This window comes from Meles meles, chromosome 2 (assembly GCF_922984935.1).
Source record: "Meles meles chromosome 2, mMelMel3.1 paternal haplotype, whole genome shotgun sequence".
Lineage (NCBI taxonomy): Eukaryota > Metazoa > Chordata > Mammalia > Carnivora > Mustelidae > Meles > Meles meles.
This window is the reverse complement of record NC_060067.1, coordinates 29,593,039-29,618,754: the sequence shown is the minus strand read 5'-3', so window position 1 is coordinate 29,618,754 and position 25,716 is coordinate 29,593,039. Positions and strand designations below refer to the sequence as shown.

The following is a 25,716-nucleotide window of genomic DNA, read 5'->3' as shown; positions in this document are numbered from 1 at the left end:
AAATAGTCACACTTTGTCAACATAAAACATGCTAAAATGTCTCCTAGATTATAAAGAAGCAAAGGAAAATATCAACTCCCTCAACTCCTAAAGCTTTTTACCCCTTCCAGCTACTGTTCTTTCTATCACGTCCGCTTTAGGGAAAAATGTCTACATTTACTATTCCTGATTCTTCAACTGTCATTTACTCTTCAACCCATTGTTATTTTATATCCTCTCCTAGCTTTCTCTTAAAACTCTTTGTGGATTATTTCAACAGGCATTTTTTAAAACTTGTGTCTTACCTATTATCTCAGCAGCATCTAAAACTGTTGATCACTTCTTCCTTCTTTAAATTTTTCCCATAAACTCCACAGTTTAGTCCCGTTCCCCTTACCTTTCTCAGTCTCCGATGTGGGATGCTCTTCCTCTGACTAATTCTAAAATGCTATCTTTTCATATGGTTCAACTCTCAGACATCCCAATTTTCTCAATCTTTGGGTAAATAAACCTGTCCAAAGACTTGAATTACCATCTTTATATCAATATTATAAAATCAATGTCTACCTCCCAAATTTTTCTCCAACCTGAAGACCCATATATCCAGAAGGATATCATTCAGATACACTAGAAGGATACTAAAAATTTAATTCGTTCATTCATAAATCCACTCACTTATTCATCTAATTATTCAACACATTATTGAGTGTTTATTTATATGTCAGGCACTGTTCTTGGCTCTGGTGACACAAAAGTGGAGGGAAGGCCCCCAAATTCTTACCTTTACAGAAATAACATTTTTTTCTAAAGTCTAATCTACATACAAATATATTATCTAATAAACACAAGGTATTTATCCTTACGAATATATCCCTCCTGCTATATTCTAGATCTTAAAGACTGGTTCACTATTCAGCTAGCTATACAAGCCACAAACTTCAACTATTCTTTCCCACTTCTGCCTTACTCTTTTCTGTCTAACTTTCTCAATATTTTTCTGATACATCTAGTCCTCTTCACAGCCTTTGTAGAAGCAATCAATATTTCACACTTGGCTACTGCACAGGCTATTAACATTCTCAGACCTAACATGATTATGAATCTTCCCTCCCTCTACACTCCACTAAAATAATATTTATGCATTGTAAATCTGATCACATTACTTCCTTGCTTATATTCTTTCGGTTAGTACTCTGTTGTTTTCAAGAAAAAAACTTAAAATACTTACATAACAACACTCTACATGATCTGCGCCCTGCATCCCAGTCCAGTCTCATCTTCTGTATTAATCTCAAACCCTCCTCATAACTACCCAGTTATCCTAGTGTAGCATGTGCTATTAGTGCCTCTTCTGTTTTTATTTGGTTTACCCAGGACATTACTCCAGACAAGATGATGGCTTACTGCCTTTCTCTGGCTAAAGTGTATCCTGTCTATAGGAGCTTGATCTGGGGGAGAGGATTTGACCAAAAGTTCAAGAAGGTTAACCGCCCTTGAGTAATCTTAATTAATAAGAGACAAGAGTTGGTAAGTATCTCATTTCTTTGTCAACCAGTGGGTTGTGAGGTGTGTTCCATACATACTCTGAGAGAATCCCTAGACGATGGGTACACAGTGGAAAATCTGCTCATTAATCATACTCTACTGGTTTTTCTTCCTTTCCATCTAATTTCCTCACAGTGCTTCTTGGGATCACCTCAAAAAATAAAGTGTTTGCATACAAATCCTTGCAGCAGAGTTCTGCTTTTGGGGAAACCTCATTAGAGCACCTGGATTATAGCAGAATGCCTTCATTTAGTTCTACAAATATCAGTTGTATTGTCTTGCCTCTGGATCTTTGCACATACCCCTCAACTGCCTTCTCTCCTCCATCTTCTTTGCCTCCCTTTTATCTTTTCAAAGGTAGTACTTAGCTATGGATTCCTTTGAGAAATTCAATGTGACATATCCACCACCACCATTGGAATACCCCATCACAGAGATGTTAATCTGAACTGTTTTATCTTCACACAGCATTCTAGATTTTTTCCCGGCCTAGCATGTGGCATACCGTGTGAGTGCCCCTTCCAACTGGATTCCTTGAGGCGACAGGGTTCTTGTGTTTTCCCTTTCCCACTAACTAGCACAGTACCAAGCACAAAGAGATAGTCAGTAAAAACAAGTCAAATGAATAATAAATAAATGACGAGCAAAGTGTATTGAAATAAATCAGCAACAAAATCATTCCCTCCTGTACCCTCGGAAGAGCAAAAATGAGTCTCACACAATGTGTCTCAGGAGATAAGTAGTTGGCAAAGCTATATGGCCAAAAGCAGTGCATTTAAATCCACTTGGAAACCAGATGACAGCCAATTATTCTATCCAGATTATACTTCCTGGGCCACTACAGTAGTTAATGAACTGTTTAATGAGTCAATCCTGGAATATTAACTGATAACCAGAATTAAACGCCTTTCCTCTCCCATTTTATACATCTGCTTATTTAAAAGTATGACTGGATGATTGCTATTGAGCAGAAGAGCATCCCCTCCTGGACCAATGTTCCCCTTCCCTCCCCCTCTGCTGTTACACAGGAAAGGCATGAGGCACACAGGCACCAACCTGCTTCTGCAGGAGCAAAGCGATGGGAAACGTGAGTCTCTCCTTGAAACCAGTTGAAACATGTTGCCAAGGGCTGAAATAGCTTGTTTAACAAGGACTGGATTTTTCCTCTCAATCATAGTTCTAAAGCTATCAGTTATTGAAAAGCCGATTTTCAAAGCACACACTAGAACAGCTTTTCTGTACAGCTGCAATGCTATTTAAATCTTCCATGAATATATCCACAAACCCAAGAAAATTCTAAGCTGAAATACTGCTCTTAGAAAGGACATAGTAAAATAAGACCCTATGGGAGAAAAATCCAGGAAGTGAAATCTGGTCGTCAATTTTAATATTGAAAAGATAAAATCAGGCATATGGCTTCTACTCCCCCAAGCTGGAAGAACACTTGAAATGACTATTTGGAAGGTCAGCTTAGAAGGTTGTTTTGTGGGACTCTTCACTGGACAGTAGCATTCTGCCTCGCACTCGTTCTTTAACACGCCTCACAATGTGGATAAATGTCCCACCTTCTGCTGTAGTGGGGCTGGAAGAAGATGTAGAATAAGCAGTAAAGGCAATGGTTTGGAGACACTAAACCAGTCAATGGGAGGCAAGATCATGCTTGGAAATTACCGACTCCTGAACCCAAGTTCATGTTCTACAGTAAATCTCAAGTCCTTCTCTGCCATGCCGTTGTGAAAGAATTCTCAGTGCCCCACTGGTGAGCCTGGCAGCACTGATGCCACACTTTAATTTCACGTTACCAACTGTATCCTTCTCTGCTGTGGCCAAGCAGCCCCGCTGCAAGCATTCTGACTGCCTTTATAGCATTTTATAAAGTTGATACTTCTTTGAATTTCATCATAGCGGAAACTTGCAGACTCTAACCAGCTATGTTGCAATCTGAGGGTCCCTCACTGAAGACATTCAATTTCATCAAATTACCTACCAAAGGAAATTATATCGAGCACGAGTCACTATTAGAAATATTTTAGAACCATTCGTTTGGAGGTTCTTGATGAAAACCAGCTGATACTATACTAAGAAAATTAACTGAAATCACCCATCAAAGAAAAGCCATGATGAGAATTGTTCTGTGTCCCATCAAGTGTTGTGTGGCCCTGTGGCTCACATCTGCTATCTCTTAACTCCCAATATAATAGGATCTTCGGACCATGGCCAAAGGAATGCTTGCTAAATTGTGGATTCACTTCAAATAAGGAAATGCCATCCTATCCTCTGAATATGCCAGCATGATTATAAGACATAAGGCAAAGGGTGCAAGCCTCAACACCTAGCACGACTCCTGCACAAGTTAACACTTGACAATGATCCGTTGAATAAACAGAGGAATGTACATGCATAAGCTGAGATCCTGATTTTAAGAAAGACTTACTAAATACCAGTATATTGAAAGTTCCATACAAATGTCTTGAGTCATCATTTGGAAATAAAGCATGAATAAAAAGCTCAGCAGGCCCAAAGGAAAAGTGGATCTAGTCCATCTTCCAAAGCATTGTGGAATTAATAGATGAAAATTTATATTCACCAGGGATATTGGTCTGAAATTCTCCTTTTTGATGGGGTCTTTGTCTGGTTCTCTTACACCATACACAAAGATAAACTCAAAATGGATAAAAAACCTCAATGTGAGGCAGGAATCTATCAAAATCACAGAGGAGAACATAGGCAGTAATCTCTTTGATATTGGCCACAGCAACTTCTTTTAAGACATGTTCCCAAAGGCAAAGAAAACAAAAGCGAAAATGAACTTTTGGGATTTCATCAAGATCAAAAGTTACTGCACAGCAAAGGAAACAGTCAACAAAACAAAGGGGCAACCCATGGAATGGGAGAAGATATTCGCCCGTGACACTACAGACAGAGGGCTCATATCCAAGATCTATAAAGAACTCCTCAAACTTAACATACACAAAATAGATAATCCCATCAAAAAATGGGCAGAAGACATGAACAGACACTTCTCCAAAGAAGACATACAAATGGCTAACAGACACATGAAAAAATGTTCATCATCACTAGCCTTCAGGGAGACTCGAATCAAAATCACATTGAGATGCCACCTTATACCAGTTAGAATGGCTGAAATCGACACGACAGTAAATAACAAGTGTTGGAGAGGATATGGAGAAAGGGGAACCCTCTTACACTGTTGTTGGGAATGCAAGTTGGTGCAACCACTGTTTGGAAAACAGTGTGGAGATTCCTTAAAAAAAAAATTAAAAATAGAGCTTCCCTATGATCCTGCAATTGCGCTACAGGGTATTTACCCCAAAGATATAGATGTAGTGGAAAGAAGGGCCACCTGTATCTCAATGTTCATGGCAGCAATGGCCACAGTCACCAAACTATGGAAAGAGCCAAGATGCCCTTCAATGGATGAATGGGTAAAGAAGATATGGTCCATATATACAATGGAGTATTATGCCTCCATCAGAAAGGATGAATACCGAACTTTTGTATCAACATGGATGGAACTGGAGGAGATTATGCTGAGTGAAATAAGTCAAGCAGAGAAAATCAATTATCATATGGTTTCACTTACTTGTGGTGCATAAGGAACAACATGGAGGACATTGGGAGATGGAGAGGAGAAGTGAGTTGGGGGAAATCGGAGGGGGAGAAAAACCATGAGAGACTATGGATTCTGAGAAACAAACTGAGGGTTTTGGAGGGGAGGGGAGTAGGGGCTTGGGTGAGCCTGGCTGTGGGTATTAAGGAGGGCACATATTGCATGGAACACTGGGTGTGGTGCATAAACAATGAATTTTGGAACACACACAAAAAGATTAAATTAAATTAAATTTTTAAAAAAGACCAAAAAAATGAAAATTTAATGCCATTTTGAGTTTTTGTTATGCCATGGAAACCTGCTGGTTCCTTGGTTTTAAAATAATTTTCCAGCGTCCTAAAATCAGAACTTTTTTCTCATGTTGTTCTTTCCTTTGTTTCCATAGGAAACAGTGACTTCCAGGCATCCGAGATGACACAACATAGATTGCCAAATTGCATGCCACCCTGCAGTTGCCAAGGAGATAATGTATGTCATTCCTACAAATAACATGTTGCTCACGCCTTCATTTCCTTTATCTAGCTTTTAAAGATATTCTTTGCCTGAACGAATTCAGATAACGTTCACTGTGAACTGATGCAAACATTCCTTTTTTAAAAATGTGTTTACCCCATTCCCCCAAGACACTTGATAACATCACACATGCTGTCTGTGAAAGGTCTGAGCATATTCTATGCCGATTTTGGAAGCAGTGATTCAGCAGTTTTTGCTGGGGGAAAAAAAGCATCCTGAATTCTGTCTGCTTGCATTCTAAGTAAAGGTTCAATTAAATCCACACCTGGTGCTAACATATTCCAGTCTGAAATGGTCTACCACAAAAGCAGCTGCACTCAGTTGAATTTACATGGGAAGGAAAAGAAGGAAAAGTTACAGCAAGGGAGGGAAAGATGGATGGAAAGAAGGAAAGAAAGGAAAGGAGACAGGGAAGGCAGAACAGTGGGAAGAAAGCAGGAAAACATATTTACTGAGCACCTACAGTATTCCAGATTAAACCTCTATAAGATAAACAGAATGAGAGAAATTAAATATCTTGGCTGACATCCTCTCACTCGCCAAAAGGTTGACTCAGTATTTGAACGTGAGTATATCTGATTTTTAAAAAGGTATATGCTTTCCAGTTATCTAGTGCATAATAAATCATCCCAAACAGTCCCTTTCGTGGCTTTGGAAGTTGATTGGACTCAGCTTGGCAACTCTCGCTCAGTGTCTTTAACGTGGTTTTAGTCAGAGTGACTGGGACTGGAGCCACCTTGAAGGCATCCTCATTCACATTTCTGGGAGTTGATAATGGGGCTGTCAGCTGAAATATCTTCCCTGTGGTCTCTCCATGTGACCTGGTTCCTTGCCACATGAGGGTTGGGTCCCAATAAGGGGTCTCAGGAAAGCCAGGCTCAATGTCACATAGCAACACTTCTACTGGGCTCACAGGCCCCCTGCTCCAACCAGATTCAAGTGTGAGGGAACACAGACTCCACCTCACACTGTAAGAAATGCATGGCAGACGACCAGTGGGGGAGGAGGTCTTATCACAACCACCTCGAAAAATGTTTTCTATTATAATATATTTTTTGCAGTACTCAAATGCCTCAAGCCTGAGATCCGGGCTTTAAAGGCTTTCTTTATCTAGCTGGTGGAGTAATTGGGGAGGGAACAGTTAAAATGCTCAGTTTTAAAAGGAGTGGAGCAACTTTTAATGTCAGCTTGATGAATTGTGAAAAAAACTGAACATTGAAATTAAACTTTGGAATGAGTTTCTGATTAATTTTTTTGTGTGCTTAGCAGAATCCCTTTTTACTCATCCGTTGTCAATTTTCAAAGCATTTGGTTATCATAAAAACTAACTCTACACTAAAATTACATTGCGGCATATTCATACATAAGTTAACACTATATAGAAATACCAAAAAGTGCTTTTATCTAATTTAGCTTTTTGTACTTTATCTAATTTTTTGATCTAGTTATCTTTTTGTACTTAGATAAATGGGAATTTCTTAAATGAATTATGGGTTTTACCTGCTCAACACGTGGCAGGCATATGTGGAAATAGTAACACCATATGAACGGCTGTTACAAAGGATGACATAGTCTACATGGAGCTATGTCCTTGTCACCTTAATCTATCACCTACCATGAATTTATCAGAAGGCTTCTGGCATGTCTTTATCTTCTTAGTCCTCTTTAAAATTGTTTGAATAATGAACCTACTGAGGCCTACACCATAACATACTCCTGGTGATCCAAAACAGCCATAAACCCTCCATTGACCATCCAATTTGTATTTTAACCATTAAAATAATCACATTTATTTATCCTCTGGAAATCTAGCAAGCTATCATCATAAATAAAGAGGAAATATGATATTAATGACATGAAGAAAGAACACCATGGAGTAAACATCATGATCAGATTGTGGAGCACATTCAAACTGGGGAAGAACATTATGGTGAGTTAGTGAAAAAGCAACAAATTCTGTTTCATTGCTTACACTGCTGAGAGTGTATGATTGTGCTTACTCTACTGTGCTAGGAAATTGGTCTGGAACATATATAATGTAAATATTTAATGCAGCTCTTTCTGAAATGATCAGCTCTATCATGAATCGGGCTATACTACACAGTGTGAAACCAGGTCTACCAAGCAGAGTAGTGAGTTGGGGGAAATCATAGGGGGAGATAAACCATGAGACTGTGGACTCCGAGAAACAAACTGAGGGTTTTGGGGGGGGGGAGGTTGGGTGAGCCTGGTGGTGGGTATTAAGGAGGGCACGAATTGCATGGAGCACTGGGTATGGTGCATAAACAATGAATTTTGGAGCACTGAAAAAAAATTAAATTAAATTATATTAAATTGAAAAAAAAATCCCAAGCAACAACAGAGTTCTTTCTTTCTTCCTAATATAAGTCTGACATATACTCTCATTCAGACCAACACATAAGATGAAATCTAAGGATGTCCTCTATTAGGGCTTGACAGAAAGAAAAAAAAAATTGAACTGCTTAAGTAACACACAAGGCAGACAGCAAGGGCATGGAAGAAAGAACATCTTATCCAGTATTTCTTTTCTTATTTTCAGTCTTCTGATTTCACCCCACGTGTTTCAGCTCCAAATTTTACCTCTCCCTGTATCTTGGTTTTGGTTTGTTTTTCCTCCATGAGGAAGACCATCTAGTAACAAAATTCCTAAGAATAAAGCAACAGTATTGATCTGTCTTACATCAAAGAAAAATTCACCTGTACTTTATAACAACACTGTCCTACAATATGGACTTGTGATCATTTTTACTTCAATTTTATGTGTCTTGGAACGTAGAAGCTTCATAATGCTATGAATACTAGTACTGTGAGAAGTTAGTTGCACTTACTGGCTGAAGAAGGACTGGATAGTAACCAATAATTACTTTGAATTGTTTCATGGAATTCTGAAATCCCCTATTGATTGTAATTTTGACCTGTAACCCTATTACAAGATGTCTACTAAAATCATATATATATCTAGATTATAATTTGACATACTTCACTTAAACCCTTCAGCAAATTTTCATTGCTGGAAAACTGCTTTTCACATTTGCTCCATTGTTAGGGTGACTATCTAGTCTACTGGTCAAGGCAGGATATTTTTGTCCCAAACAAATCTTAAATTAGGTAGACCACAAGGGAAACAGGCAACCAAGGACAAAGTCAACCTACCTGTTATACATTAAAACAAACAAACAAACAAACAATAAAAGTTTCCAATTTGCTAGGATTTTGAAGATCACAGAGGGAAAAAAAATGTTTGTTTCATTCAATATAGATTTTAAGTCTTCCTATATTCTATCTCAGTGGCGCTTCAAAACACTTCTTTAAAGTATTTTTAGTAATGAATTTGATAAAATATATTTGGCGATGGTGCAAAGGATATTATCCATTGCAAATGTGCAAAAATGAATGATTTCCATAATTTTGAAAGATGAGTGTATTTCATTAAAAAAAACACCATGGGAAAATAAGTCTCAGAGAAAAAGGACTTAAACATTGGAAGTACTAAAAAAAGAGATTCATATTTTTAATTAACCAAAACCAAACAGGATTCACCACATAAAATCTAATTCTATTTTTATGAATCACTCAGGGCTACTAATATAACTTTCTGTCAGCAGATCAAGTCCCCATTGACCATAATCTATTTCAGTCCCAAAATGTATTCTTGTTCTGTAGATAATAGGTAACCTCCTCATTGCCATTTTTAGATCAGCCCATCGGCAAACATTAAGCAGAAAGCATGTTAACACTTTTCAGGATCAGCTAAGCCTTTAGCAAAGTGGGTTTCTTGCTTGCAGAGGCAGCAATAGTGGAGCTAACCGCAAGGGAGAGTGCCTGTTGATGCTCTAGGTCTGTACAAGCCTCAAGTGCTTCAAGTCAAAATAAAATAAATAAACTAACAAAACAATCCTTTGAGAGTATTAAGATGCTCATAGAGGATATGTTCCCATCAGCCCCAGGCACACTGAGTATAGGCCCAAGGTTTTGACATTCTCAGCTCCAACCTTAATTTTTGTCTTGAAAACAACCCAATAAATTTTTAAAATGTTAACCAGTATAATCACTAGGACAATTTATTTTTAATTACCTGCTTTGCTGTCAAAAAGAAACAGATGATAAAGGAAATTGCAAGGCATATCTAGGCCTCATCTTCATTTCAAAACACCATTTTTGACTTTTTAAAACCATTTTTGACCAGTATAAATGGTACTTTCATATGGTTCAAAATAATAAAAACTGGCTTTTGGAAGGGCCATCTGTACTCCAATATTCATAGCAGCAATGGCCACAGTCCAAACTGTGGAAAGAACCAAGATGCCCTTCAACAGACTAATGGATAAGGAAGATGTGGTCCATATACACTATGGAGTATTATGCCTCCATTAGAAAGGATGAATACCCAACTTTTGTAGCAACACGGACGGGACTGGAAGAGATTATGCTGAGTGAAATAAGTTAAGCAGAGAGAGTCAATTATCATGTGGTTTCACTTATTTGTGGAGCATAAGAAATAACACAGAGGACGTGGGGAGATGGAGAGAAAAAGGGAGTTGAGGGAAATTGGAGGGGGAGATGAACCATGAGAGACTATGGACTCTGAAAAACACTCTGAGGGTTTTGAAGGGGAGGAGGTGATAAATTGGGCCAGCCCGGTGGTGGGTATTAAGGAGGGAACATATTGCATGGAGCACTGGGTGTGGTGCATAAACAATGAATTCTAGTACATTGAAAAGTAATTAAAAAAATAAAAAATTTAAAAATAAATAAATAAGTAAATAAATAAATATGCACACACACACACACACACACACACACACACACACACACACACAACTGGCTTTGTCAAGACAAATCACAGGTTCATTTGGCCATGGAAGGGAGGGGGGCAGTGAAGGTCAAGTGCTCAGTCATGTTCTTCATTCATCACTGCAGTCCACCTTTTTTTAGTGGTGCATCTGCTCTAAGAATATAACTATATTCTATATGGTTATAGAAATTACTATATGGTTGTCCAGCTCTTGCTTGCTTTCTATGGAAGCAACTTTTAAGCTCCACGAGGCCTCCTTTCCTCACTTTCCAGGCAGGATGCTCTTCTCAATTCTTCTCCATTCAAACCAGTTCTCCAAAGGGTATCAATTATATCTTTTTTTCACATACAATCAAACAACATTTACTTGTGCTCCAGGCATAGCCTGAACAGCACACATAGTTGAACATCACTGTCACTCCCATCTAGTAGTCTGTCTACATCAGGAGCCAGAGTAACCCAAACAAGACCAAGTCATAGGAACAACCAATTAAAGGGCAAGGATCATGGCTGCTTCATATGAGATATTTCCAAAGAAACCAGGTGGTTTCAGCTCAAGAAAAAAATCATGCAGATTTCCTCCAGAAATCCCCAAACTCAGTGTGGGTCTTCAAAAGTAAAAAAGCAACACTGGAATGGACATATGGGAGTTTTCTCCATTTTTGTTGTCATCTAGGACTTCTCTTTCCTGTCACTATAATTATTAATATTTTATGGAGATCACACTGCATTCATTCATTCTTTGATCCACTGACACAGTCAACAAATATTGAACAGGCATTTCCTAGGTACCATGTTCTGTGCTAAATATTTGTCCTGAAGTTCATATTCTTAGAGACTTAAAAAAAAATCTAGGGGCACCTGGGTGGCTAAGTGGGTTAAAAAGCCTCTGCCTTCATCTCAGGTCATGATCCCAAGGTTCTGGGATCGAGACCCACATTGGACTCTCTGCTCAGCAGGGAGTCTGCTTCCCCCTCTCTCTCTGCCTGTCTCTCTGCCTACTTGTGATCTTTCTCTCTCTGTGTCAAATAAATAAATAAATAATAATAAAATAAAATAAGTCTATCCAGATGTTCACAAGTGTTCATAGTTAGTTAAGCTGAAACAACAGTATGCCCATTTTGTATGTGAAGAGTTGGCTTTCCACTCCTTGGATACAGAGTCCATACCCTCTTTTGCCAAATTCTCTTTGAAAATGTCAGCCCTCAAGTGCCAAAGATGTAGCTGAAGAGAAAGTACAGATGCACTAAGTGATGGGGATCCTTCTTCCTTCATAATCTCCTTTCATTTTAACAGTACAATTTTTCATTTTCAGGGGACCCCTGACTGTCCCCATTAAACTGATTTGGCTTAAATAAGCCTTTTCAGGAGGTAAAGATAGGAAGTGCTCACAGAAAAACAAAACCACACCCTCATCCTCAAACCCCCATTCCTTTCTTTGAATCTCTGAAAGATAGCCTTTTCTCTGACTACTGAGCCCACAACTGTTTTCCATTAGTCAAACAAAAAGCAAGTAAAAGTCATTTTTTAAAAGTTTGTTTTAGCCAGATTTCCCCCAAAAGAGAGAGAGTGCTTGAGAAAGAAGCCAAATTCAGTGGACTAGCTGGTTGGGAGTCATGAGACTTAGAATAAGTAAGTCTTCATGCTAGTAGTCATCTCTATGACCATGTTGGAGTTATAAAAGTTGAAGTCAAAGTACAAGAGAGAGAAAAACTGAGGAGAAAAAAAATAGCACCTTGCAGAGTAAATAAGAGGAATATGAAAACTCAGGATCGCTATAAAAGAGGCTTTGTGAGAGAATAAGATGTGTTATCCAGGCAACAAAACTAGACAGCGTAAGAGTCTTGTGAAATTCTAGAACACAGAAAACCGTATCATGCCATACAATCTGAGTGGAAAGTCCCCTCTCCTTAAATTGACCAAAACACATAATAATCTTCTACCAGAGGTATTTTTATGCATAATATCATCTAATTCATTTAAGTGAAATGAAATAAGTAATACGCAAACTGATAATTCTTGAAACTTCTAAAACATCTGAGGCTGAGTGAAAAGCTAGAGATTTAGCTATGTATATTATGTTGTGAGAAATTAGTCCCTCAAAATAGCAAAAGGGAAATTGGCAGCTTAGCCAAATAAACCAGAAGGAATGAATAATCTTACATAGTAGCTTAGGGAAGAGAATTTGCTGGAAAATGTAGCTAAACATTGAGGGAATTTGTTTCAAGCAGCTGTAATTTTTTTAAAAGATTTTATTTATTTATTTGACAGAGAGAGAGATCACAAGTAGGCAGAGAGGCAGGCAGAGAGAGAGAGGAAGAAGCAGGCTCCCTACAGAGCAGAGAGCCCTATGCGGGGCTTGATCCCAGGACCCTGAGATCATGACCTAAGCTGAAGGCAGAGGCTTTAACCCACTGAGCCACCCAGGCGCCCCTCAAGCAGCTGTAATTTTTGAAGCTGATTTTTTTTTCACTCTTAAAAGAAGGGCTGGTTCACTCATATTACTAACACAGATGGAAAAAGATCATGAAATTAATAAAAATTGGAAACACCATTTTAAAAAAACTTTCAATAAAATTTCACTGTTGGAACTATGTGGTTCCTTCCTATATTCGTATCCCTAGCAACTGAGTCTATATCTCAGTGGTATGAGGAATGAAATCAATAATAATTAGTTCTTGAGCACTTGCTAGGTTCTTAGCAAATTTGGGCCAGAAGTGCTGGAGAAATAATGGAGTAAATGGAGATGTAATAAAAATTCCATTAATATAGTAATAGTTTACTATTCATATAGCAATGCTAGAATGATCCTCAGACTGATTCATGAATATCACAAACCAAACTAATGATATTTATGGTAATGAGCTAGCTCACTTCCTTGCCATTCTCCTACATCTGCTGCCCATCGGTAAAATACACCTCACTTCCAGGCTGAGTTCTCCTACCCCCTCTCAAAGTTCAGGATGTTTTTTCACAACTTTCCTTGGTCCCTACAGAATATTTGCTCCTCTTGATGACTTATATACCTATACTCTGCCACCTGACAGTACAAATTCATTTAGGGCAAAAACTATCTCTTGAACATCGTTAAAAATTTCCCTACAATCTTTAGAACAATTCTTCTAAACACATGTTCTAAGTAAATATTGTTAATTAAACACATCAACAGGGGCACCTGGGTGGCTCAGTGGGTTAAGCCGCTGCCTTCGGCTCGGGTCATGATCTCAGGGTCCTGGGATCGAGTCCCGCATCGGGCTCTCTGCTCAGCGGCGAGCCTGCTTCCCTCTCTCTCTCTCTGCCTGCCTCTGTGCCTACTTGTGATCTCTCTCTGTCAAATAAATAAATAAAATTTAAAAAAAAATTTAAACACATCAACACATGGAGGACAGGTTATTTCAAATAAAAAAAAATAGTAATACTCTTGAATGATTTTTTAAAATGTTTAAAATACCCAAAATGCCAAAAACTAGGGACTGCTGTATAGTCTGTTGAAATGACTGTGTTAAATCAATTTATAATTTTTAGCCTTGACAAAATGCCCATGTGTTTTATGCAAACCTGGAGATTTGGAAAGTGTGACTAATTTTCTGTGATTTTGGCTTCTGTGTAAACTAAACTACTAGCTAATGGACAGGGCTTATTTATAAACAGGACAGAGTTCCAAAATAGGGCTTACACTTTCAACAATGTGAACACTGATACAGCCTTCAGGAAACCTGAAATTGGGATGGGGAATGAGTATGTGGTGGTAAGGCACAGCAGAGGGTCAGTAGTGCTGGAAGCAGGTTATAACTGTGGGGCAGCGATTCCTAGCAGTTATAAGCCTAAACTTTTGGATCCCAGTTACCTGGGTTTAAATCTTGGCTCCGTTACTTAGCAGCCACATGATCCTGGACAAGTCATCTGGGTCTCTCTGCACTTCAATTTCCTCATCTGTCAGCTAGGCTGAAGATAGGACAGGACTGCTGTAGCACTTACATGTATTAATATATGTGAAATGCTTAAAATACTCTGTGGTATTTGGTAGCATAGTATCAGCTGATGTTCTTAGTGTTATTGGAACTGTACGATCGTTACTATGTAGGTGAGTATAAAATAACCTGAATATTTGTTTTGAGCTGACTCTGTAAACCCAAAAAGAACCACCATCCTTCCAATCCGTTTTACTAAAGTAAGCACATGTTAAAGAATATAAAGCAATCTGGCATTATTTATAGAGAGTAAATGAGTTTGTAGTAATGCAGATTTTTTAATTAGAAGGAAGTTTAGGGGTGCCTGGGTGGCTCAGTCAGTTAAGCGTCTGCCTTCGGCTCAGGTCATGATCCAAGTGTCCTGGCATCGAGTCCTGCACAGGGGGTCCTTGCTCAGTGCAAATCTGCTTCTCCCTCTGCCCCTTCCCTTGCTCAATTCTCTCTCTCTTTCTCAAATAAATAAATAAAATCTTTTTAAAAATTAGAAGGAAATTTAGATATAATCTTGCCTAACTTCATCACCTAACAGAGGAGTGCAAACCCAAATATTGGGTTGCGTGAGTAAAGCGACACTGGAGAACTGAGAGTAGAAACACAATCCCTTGATGTGTTTCTCTAGCGAATGGCAGCACCATATATCTGAAAGTCTCGAAAACACTTCACCAAGTCTTATTTTCCTCAACCATAAAATTATGTGTGTAACAACACAACCTGAGACTCATTGTAAAAATTAGATTGCATATAAAGCAACTAGCACTGTATATTATATACATATACATGCATGTATATGGTAAATTTATATATATATGCATATACATATACATGTATATACACACACACAACTATATGGTACATAGTAGACATAATGATGGTAATGGCATGCTACGTACCCAAATTCCATGTACCACATAAATACATTTCACAGCTTCTCCCTTTGCCATGATATTTATAAACACAGAACACATGAAAATAAAAGAATGGATTTACTATTAATCTATACCTATACCACACACACACATACACCCTACCCTTATAAACCAAGGTTTATAAGATGCCTTACTCATCCTTTAAGCACTGGCTAATATATCTAGCCTTCCTAATGCAGCATCAAAATTGCAGCATTTCCCATTCTAGAGGAAGAAATAGACTACATATTTCATTATGATGCTAATGTTGGCATTTTCCTTCCCATGCAATATTATTACCAATAATTACCCAAATATGCACAATATGGTTTTGATAAGCTATAAAAGTTATTGCTTCTCCTCCTTTTGTCACTTTGAGTGATGTCCCCTAACTTGTCACTTTATGCATTTCAAAAAAATAACCTGAAGTCTCAGCGTAAGCCTAATTCTCTGTCATTAACTTATCATTACCCTCTCTGCTTCTCCACAGCATTTTGCACATTAATCATTACTTAATTATTTGAAAGGAATCATTGAATGTTGGTCCTCCTACTATCCTAATATCTATGAAAGGAGTGAGCACAGTATTCCCAGAACACTGACAATAGTTATTTCATAAGTATGTTAATAAATATAATAGATTCTCAATATGTAATTGAATATAGAGGTTGGTATTTCAGCAGGTAGGTCTGAGGTAGCCATGAAGATTTGAGAATAATTTCCCACTAGTAAAAGTATGTTTGTGTTAATCTAAGACCGGGGCACAAGCCACACTTCTATACACTAAATATACTACTAACTCACAAGACTACTAGCCTCAATCCTTCACTAAACCATGCTCCTAAACTTCATCTTTCAATCAGTGCCCTGCGTGGTGACGGGTGCACAGCAGTAGCTTGGTAAACACTTGTTAAATGACTAGATTTGCTCTCAAGGATTAGCAGCATGACAATTCCTCATGAATCCACACAAGACACGAAACAAAACTAAAAGATAAAAAATATGACTGAAAATGACACATAATTCTGTTATTCTTGACATAAATCGTACTGTTTAATAATTGTGTGATTAAGCAATTACTCATTGCCTAAAGAGCATTACTAACTACAGAACATTCTGTACTGAACAAGGTATGGGCTTGGGAGGTACAATTTATACAAGATTTAAAGAATGTTATTAAACTACTGTAACAAACACACGTAAATGTCAAGTGAACTGACAGCACTGCTCCAGGTCTTTTTTCAAACTGCCTAGGAAAGAGATTTTGAAACTAAATTAAGAAATGAAAGAAATATGGACAAATGGAAAATTGAAAGTTTCCTGCATGTTAGCTTAAACTATTTAAAGAACAGCATTTCTAAGAGGAGTTTGGAGAATAATTAAAATGAAAATCTGAAACTGACCTAGTTTGTACACCCTGTTGCAATGGAATGAAGCTTGTATATTACCAACTGCCCGGAAATCATCGGATTTAACACTGATATTGCGAATAGTCATTGACATCTGTGTAAGTGATGTTTAGAATAAAAGGACCAATGGACAACAAATGATGCTTTCCTCTTAATGCACAATCGCACTTGTGATGTACTGAGATTTTTGTTTTGTTTTATTTTTTCAAAGTATCCCTTTCTGTGCTCTATTGCTGCCCACAAGCTAAGTCCACGTGGTGACAAGTGTGTCTCAGAATGCTAAGACTGAATGTCTCTTGTTCTAGATGCTCCCAGTAGCCCAGCTCTACCTCAGTACTTAATATCTGTTTGATGTTCACATTTACTTTGGTAAGAAAGAATTTTACATGAAGTACAAACACATTTGGACATAGTTGATATTTATATAATTTCAGAAGCACCACATTTCCATTGTCATGCTTCCTAGAGTTGACTCATACTCCATCAATAAACTGTAACTATTAAACATCATGCAATGTGCTGTGTGAGGAAAGAGAATGAAACCATTATCAATGATATTAAGAAGCTCGCCACCTAAACTAAGGTGGATATAGCAGTCATATATGAAACAATTTACTTATGCAAAATACTTCAGTAGTACAAATGATAAATTTTGTGATAGACATGTTAAATGTATGTTAAATTTTGAAGATGCTTCAAGAAATAAAGGATAATGATAATCACACAATTATTTCCTGGGCATTATACTTGTACTATGTACTTGACATGTATGATGTTCTTTAATCCTTTCTTTTATCACCCCCACTTTGTAGATGTGGGTCCCTAAGACCATGTCCTGGAGATCCTTAAACTCAGTCAGAACAAGACACTTATGGGAAATAAGGCGTGAGTTTGACTTTGAAGAATGGATAGTAAAAAATGAGATTCTCATGTGTGAGCTTAAATTATTGAATCCAGGAGCCACCTTGAATTATTTATATATTTTTATATCATCTTTGCCTCAAGACTCTAAGTAGAGCAAGTAGCTCTTTATTTTTACAAATATCATTGTAAGAATCTACAAACACTTTAAAATTTAGAAGTTCATGAAGAATAGTTACAGTGAAAAGGAAACAAAGAAATTGGGTAGATTGGAAAGAAATTGGGTAGAAGGAAAGCTATGCTGTGGAGAAGTATGCACTTGCCATTAGAAAAAAGAAAATCATTCTTACTGTGGGAAGGGAGAAAATGTCATGCTATGGAAATTGCCATTATCTAAGCTTGAACTAATTAGCTTCTTCATTAAAGGTAGTTCACTGCTCTTCTCTGTGTGAATGATGCCACCCCCAACTCATCCTCCATTTCCAACACTCAACATGTCTAATGTCATTAAGTCTTGCATGTCTGTAAAAGTTCTTGTTACTGACATGTAAAGAGTATTCAGAATGTTTCACTATTGTTATTTATTTATAGAAATATGAACAAGACTGTCGGGATGATCATTTTATGCATGTATTTAATATATATTCTACTGTCTATTCTTTATAGGTATATCAAAAATTAAATACTATAAAACAGAGTTTTAATAAAAGAGAACAAGTTGTGCATTCAGCTAGAGCTGAATTAATTTGAACACGGGGTTTACCATTTCTTGAGTACATCACTTAACAACTGTAAGCCTCAGCTTCTTCATCTGTAAGATAGTTATCATGACCTTGAAATTAAGTAATGCATGTAAGGCATATCACATAGTACCTGATACAGTTTAAGAGAACAATTAATTTTAGTCATTGTATCATTGGATTTTTTTCACAAGATACAACATACACTCATAAATGCATACTTTCTAACTGAACAAGGACTATAAGATATACTTTCAAATGATTTTTTAAAATAAGATTTTAAGAAATCTTCCCTTTTTTTAGTTATTTATTTTCTAAACTGTCCTATTAATCCAAATTACCTGCATCAGTGAGAGAACAGATACTCTCAAAAGTAGTAAGGATATGGAAAGATACAGCCCAAACAATGAAACACAACTCAAATATTGGAAGGACAGACTCAAAGGCAGAATTAAGGTAATGCTGAACAGAGAAGCAAAACAGTTGCTCTGCCTCTTGAGATGCCCAAAGACATAGTCAGGCTGCCCACAGCTGCCCTTGGATTCTGCCAATCCGCCTTTTCTTCTTACTTCATGAATATTCCATGAACCATATGCATTCCAATTCCCAAAGAATAGAAATGGTCACCATAAACCTCTGCCAGGCCATTAACAGTCCATAGGTCACATATGGTGACAATGAATCAAACCACTAGTGACATTACCCAAAGGACTATTAAATTACCAAATGTCATGTAGACTCTCAGGGAAATTCCAAATAAGGAGTTTAAGCACATTTTAAACAAAGGCAGCATCACTCAAATAAGTCAACAGCCATACAAGTTAGAATACATATTTGAATAAGCAAATTTCAGCTGTCTGGTTAGAATTTCTACTGAAACTCAAACCTTATATATTCTTAGAATATTTCCTTCCAATAATATGTTTTAAAATTTGGCCTTTTTTAAAAAAAGATTGTATTTATTTATTTGACAGAGAGAGAGGACAGTTAGAGAGGTAATATAAGCAGAGGGAGTGGAAGAGGGAGAAGCAGGCTTCCCGCTCAGCAGGGAGCCTGCTGCTGGCTTGATCCCAAGACCCTGGAATCAGGACATGAACTGAAGGCAGATACTTAACAATTGAGCCACCCAGGCACCCCTAAAATTTTGCTCTCCTTCTAAATTTCCTTCTCTCTCTCTTTCTCTCTCTCTCTGTGTCCCTCTCCCCACTTCCTCCCTCCCTCTCTCAATTTTAATGTGTTCTCAACCTTCAAAGTCGAACTTGATACTGAAGTCATTCAATGATAACTGACACTCCAAAGACACTCCAAAGCCAGCTATGCTCTGGCAGGAATCTGAAGTTCGGAGGATGGGTGAGCTCACCTATTAATCACTGTCTTTAGAACACAGATATTCTTCAAGTAAACTGCTGTGGAGATCTGAGTTATTATACAGACATAGTCAAACACTGTAGAGGACACGAAGCCTATGACTTATACTTTGACTAGATTTCCTTCCCACCCTTAAATACTATGAATCTATGCTCTCACAGGCCAATTTAATCTTCTTGACATTGGTTATATCATTTGCACACAGGCGGTGGCCCATTCTGCCAAGAGGAGTTAGTTACTGAATCAGAGGTGACATAGCCCATTGCATTGGTTCAACTGAGATTTACTGGCAATAGCAATGGCTCCAGCCAAGAGATATGTTTAAAGGAGTGAATAGAAGATTATCGATCCTCTCCCCACCTTTGGACATTAGGTTTATTCTGCTTAAGTGGTACTTTTAAGTATTTAAAGTAGTCCGTTACAGCACTAATGCAAGTTCACTTGGAAGAAAATGAAAGAGAACTATACTGACTCATTATAAATAGAAAAAAATATGTATATAAAATACGTCTCCATGGGACGTCTGGGTGACTCCATTAGTTAAACAACAGCCTTTGGCTCGGGTTATGATCCCAGAGACCCAGAATCAAGTCCCATATCAGGCTCCCTGCTCAGCAGGGAGTCTGCTTCTCCCTCTGACCCTCCTTTCTCTCTTGCTCTTTCTCTCTCTCAAATAGCTAAATAAAATCTTAAAAAAAAAAAAAGTCTCACCACCTGACTAGCTCAGTCAGTAGAGCATGAGACTCTTAAAAAAGAGTCTCCAAATCCAGAATCTCTGGACTTAAGCAATCCTGGGGTTCGGAGAAATTAATAGCTACATTGGAGAGTCGGTATGTTTTATACTTTCAACATTTTTAGACAATCATTAGTAGAGATATGTTACCTTAAAACTTAAAAGTTAATCACCAGTGATATAGAGATATGATATATAGCTTCTAAAGTCCATGAGAAAATAAAGAATAAGGAATTTAGTAGTAAAAATATACTACAAAAGTTATTATTAAGAAAGAATATGAAAAATATTAAAATCAGACCAAATAGAATTTAAAGGAAAAGGTATTAGACAAAAAAAGGTTATATGATTAAATATATGGACCGATATGAAAATACAACAGTTATGAATCTTTACATGTTGCATATCAGAGCATCAAAGTGTAGAAAACAAAAAAGTCAAAATGTTAAAAAAAAACACAAGTCTATCAGTGGGAGAACTGTTTGTATCTTTCTCGGTGTTTGAAAGATCAAGAAGACAAGAGGTGATTTATTAGATGGATGAAATAATAATGTTTTAAGTAAAATTGATTTAACAGCTACAAATCAACTTCTTTCAAATTGCCATCAAACATTTACAAGCTTTTAACATAATTCAGAACACAAGGAAAGTATGAATAACATTTATATTTGTGCGGGTAACATTTCTGAATATAATGGGATACAGCTAGAAAGAAACAGTAGAGTTAAATTAACAAATCCACTTTGGAAATTTTAATATTATCTTCCAAATAATTCTTAGCTTATAGAGAAAAACAGCCATGTAATTGTAGAACATTTATCAAATAATTATAATATATATCAAAACTTATGACTTATGGCCAAAGCTGTATGTACTACAGCTCACTGCAATAAAAGAATCTTTATTATTAAATAAGAAACAGTGAAAACAAATTCGAGGAACTAAAATCAAGAAACTAGAAAAAGAGTAACATAACTAACCTGCAGAAATATAGAAATAAAATAAATCACAAATCAATAATTAGAAAACAGAAGCAGTAAAATAAATAAATAAATACCCGACATTTATTTATTTATTTTTCTTTCCCTTTTTTTTTTTTTTTTTGGAAAGGAATAGTAAGTAGAATGTTTCTACTAAGTCTTCAACACAACAGAGCAAAGCAATTAAAACAACAATCAGAGGCAGAGAAGGCATAAATTTATCCATAAGGAATGGGAAAGGAATAAAACTGCAGATAACCTTTTTTTTTTCACTGAAGAGTGTACAAAATCCTTCCTAACGATTTTGAAAATCTTGTGAAATTTTCTAGAAAAAAAGGTAAACTATCAAAACTGACTTAATCGGAAGGGCAATCATTTCTCAACCTGCCCACATGCCCTTCTTAGAGAACCAGTGCCCAGAGTTCTGTAGGAGCTATAGACTGCTGAACCCTGACCCATTAATCCTCACGGGGGTGAGCACCTAACCTAATTTGTTCTGCCGCCATCTTCCCAGGGAGGACTTCCTTGACCACCCGCATTCTGAATGGAATCCCAGCCCTCTCACACCGCCACAGCACATGGGTCCTTCCTCTTAGAGCTTCAGCCCTACCACAGCACTGTCACCATCTAAAAAGCCATGTGTTTTATTAGTTACGTTCCTTAAATCATCTGTCTCCTGTTCCCCATCCTACACACTTAAATGAAAGCTCCACAGGGCAGGATATTTGGTGGTGGGACTAAGAGGGAGGTGGGGAGTGAGGGTATGTACACTGTTGATTCCCAGACCATAAATAAAGTCTGTCGCATGGCTGGCATTGGATGTGGATTTGTTGAATGAGTTAAAAAATAATAATAAAGGAATTAATGAATGATTTAACAGAAAAGGGAATGAGTTATTATCTACAGACAATGTAATTGATCATTTATACATACTTTTGATTTGTGAAAAAGAGTGTTAGACCATCACTTGTGGCAACTACAATAAGGCTGTGAGTAAGTGAGTGCAGAAACTTGTCTGCTGATTCAAGAGGAAGCTGAGTAGAGATTAAGAAAGAAACAGATCTTGAAGGGGGAGGGGGTGATGGAAGGAGAAGAGGAAGAGGAGCTGCCTGTTTGCTTACGTGTCTTCATGAAGATCTAGCTGTTTTTGTACAACTGGAGTCCTGAGGAAAACATTACTTTAAAACTTTTTTTTTTTAAATCACAGAATCACTGAAGTGCTTAATGTAAATTACAGTAGCTCTTAGATGTTTACAACCTTTTAAGTCTGTCCCTTTAGGTCAATAATTCTTCATCTTTGGTGCACATCAGCTACAATTATGGTTCTTCTTCTTTATTGGTTTTATTTTCTTGTTTAATACAAGGGCACAGGCCCCACCAGACCCCATGGGATAGTTCTAATGTGGAATCACATCAAGAACGGCTGCTTTACTTTGTTCAATGAACTACTGAAATGACCGATCAACCCATTCAAAGATATCCACAGGTTCCTCTTAATAGCAGACATCAGATTTTGCCCCAGTCAAAAACTTTTAATTCTGACAGGAGTTTTCAAACAACTAGCTCCAGATAAATCTAGCTCATCCAGACCTGTTTAATTTTTAAGCCATTTAATCACAGTTTTAAAGTTTACAACTACCCCCTTCCATTATCCTGGATTTTAAATGACTTCCAAATTGTTACTGGGATTTTCAAATTCTCAGTTTTTCCCCTGGATTCAATGTAAACCTGACCAAAAAGCTGAAAGCTTAAACTGAAGGAGATTAAGTCAAATACCTGCCGAGGTGCTTCAGGAGGCTTTTCTTTCTGCACTGGAGCAGCCGGTATTTCCTGGAGGGCTTTTGATGACTTCCTTTTGGCTTTTTCCATTTGAACATTGGTAAAATAATTGACAGCAGCAAACTCAATCAGGGCGGAAAATACGAAAGCAAAGCAGACAGCTATGAACCAATCCATGGCGGTAGCATAGGACACTTTGGGCAAAGAATGCCGTGCACTGATGCTCAGTGTGGTCATGGTGAGGACTGTGGTTATTCCTTCAGAAGCAAAAGAGCAAAGAGACAAAATGCCATTACTACTATGCAAACAAACCAACAAACCTTGGGGACTTGGTGGGAGAGGGGTAACAAAGTTTACAATATCTCAAGCCATCTCTTTTGGGAGACTCAAACCCTAGTGGCTCAGTGAAATTAGCATAGGTTTTCGAGTAAGAGACAGGTATTATTAAAAGCCTGACTCTTCTATTTATTGGCTCAGTGTGACTCAGATTAAGTGAGGAAAACTCAATGGGCTTCATTTTTTTAAATATTTTATTTATTTGACGGAGAGAAATCACAACTAGGCAGAGAGGCAGGCAGAGAGAGAGGAGGAAGCAGGCTCCTCACGGAGGAGAGAGCCTGATGTGGGGCTCGATCCCAGGACCCTGGGATTATGACCTGAGCCGAAGGCAGAGGCTTTAACCCACTGAGCCACCCAGGTGCCCCAATGGGCTTCATTTTATACTTACCGATTGGGTTTGTTATAAAGATTACAACTATATACAGCACCTATCATATATTGGGCTGGTATTAGTATCTGCGCCAACATACCTGAGAAAGTCAACACATACACCTAATAGGTAGTTAGGTGTAATTTCCTGTTGAAGCACTGATTCTCAACCAGGAGTGAGAAGTTGATAGCATTGTAATTTGTAACATCAGAATTTCTGCAATAGGCATGGCCCATTGCTATGCAGAATCATGACCAGAAAAATCATGAATTACAGATACTTAAAACTGAGTATTACCTACTGAATTAAGATAATAATAAAATAATAATCTAGTTGCAAAAGAGCTTAATTTATAAAAAGCAATAGAGGTATATTTCTGAAAAAATAGATTTCTAGAATAATCTGGTTTTAAAAATACTGGACATCTACCATGCATCAGTTTGTGGTAAGCAGGGAAATCTTTGCAACAAGAATAGAGGTACTTCTCTTTCATTAATAGGTTTCTGAAGAATATTATCTCCAGGGAAGCCTTCTCCTCGGCCTGAAAAAAAAAGTTACTCCCCATTCTCAGTGGAAAAAGTCCACACTTGTCACTGGAGCAATCGAGAAATGTGTTATTTAAGGATGCTAATAGTTGGGCACCTGGGTGGCTCAGTGGGTTAAGCCTCTGCCTTTGGCTCAGGTCATGATCTCAGGGTCCTGGAATCGAGTCCCGCATCGGTCTCTCTGCTCAGCAGGGAGCCTGCTTCCCTCTCTCTCTGCCTGCCTCTCTGCCTACTTGTGATCTGTCTGTGTGTGTCAAGTAAATAAATAAAGTCTTAAAAAAAAAAAAAAGGATGCTAATCGTTGTCTCTTTTTGTATCTTTGGCTATCTGCATATATCATCCATGTTATCTAGTCAAGCTTGGAGATTTCTATGCGAATTTACTATACCCATTTAAACTCATTCAAAGGATGCCTGCGTGGCTCAGTCAGTTAAGCATCTGCCTTCAGCTCAGGTCTTGATCCTAGAGTCTTGTGATGGAACCCTGCACAGGGCTCCCTGATTAGTGAGGAGTCTGCCTCTCCCTTTGCTGTTTTCCCTGCTTGTGCGCACATTCTCTCTCGCGGGCAAACAAATAAAATTTTAAATAAATAAATAAATAAATAATAAACTCATTATATATAATGTTCAGAATAGTTCCTGAATTGAAGGTGATGATGATGATGATGAAAAAGTCACCTAAACTATATATTCTAATCCATGTCAATCCTTCATCAAAAACCAAATAATAACATGTTAAACTAAAGAAATAGTGAGCCCCATGCAACAGTAATGGAATAATAATATTTGAAATTAGGGAGAAATTATATTGTCTCCTCAACTCAGCATTTAATTATATTCTGCCTTGTTCCCTAATTGTTCCATGCACATAGGCCTGTCTCTACAACCTAATTTAATATAGCCTTCTTGAGGGCAGAAATATCTAATACTGCTTCAGTATTTGTCATACTTCATATAATGCCAGATACATAAGTGCATAATGAATAAAAACTCATTTTTTCACCTCCTCGCCAATCCATTTTTTCTCAAGTCCCATCTGAATTATCAATGTTTAGAACATCAAAATTAGAGCAACTGTGTAGCATATAAGCTATAGATCTTTTTAAAAATATTCCATAAACTCTACAGAGAAAGAAACGTGAGGATTTGGTTATATTCCCTCTTTAAAAAAAAAAGTGTGACTTTTTTTTTAGAATTTTATTCATCTAAAACAGATTTTTAAATGTTTGCTGG

The 25,716-nt window shown here is 37.5% G+C and overlaps 1 protein-coding gene across 1 annotated transcript in view; it reads right to left on the bottom strand.

Moving 5' to 3' along the window:
* Positions 1–25,716, bottom strand: part of GABRA4 (gamma-aminobutyric acid type A receptor subunit alpha4) — a 71,844-nt gene that overhangs the window by 19,635 nt on the left and 26,493 nt on the right. Inside the window, exon 8 of the mRNA XM_045986060.1 lies at positions 23,228–23,487. Coding sequence (XP_045842016.1) covers positions 23,228–23,487 — 260 coding nt within the window. The remainder of the gene's footprint in view (positions 1–23,227; positions 23,488–25,716) is intronic.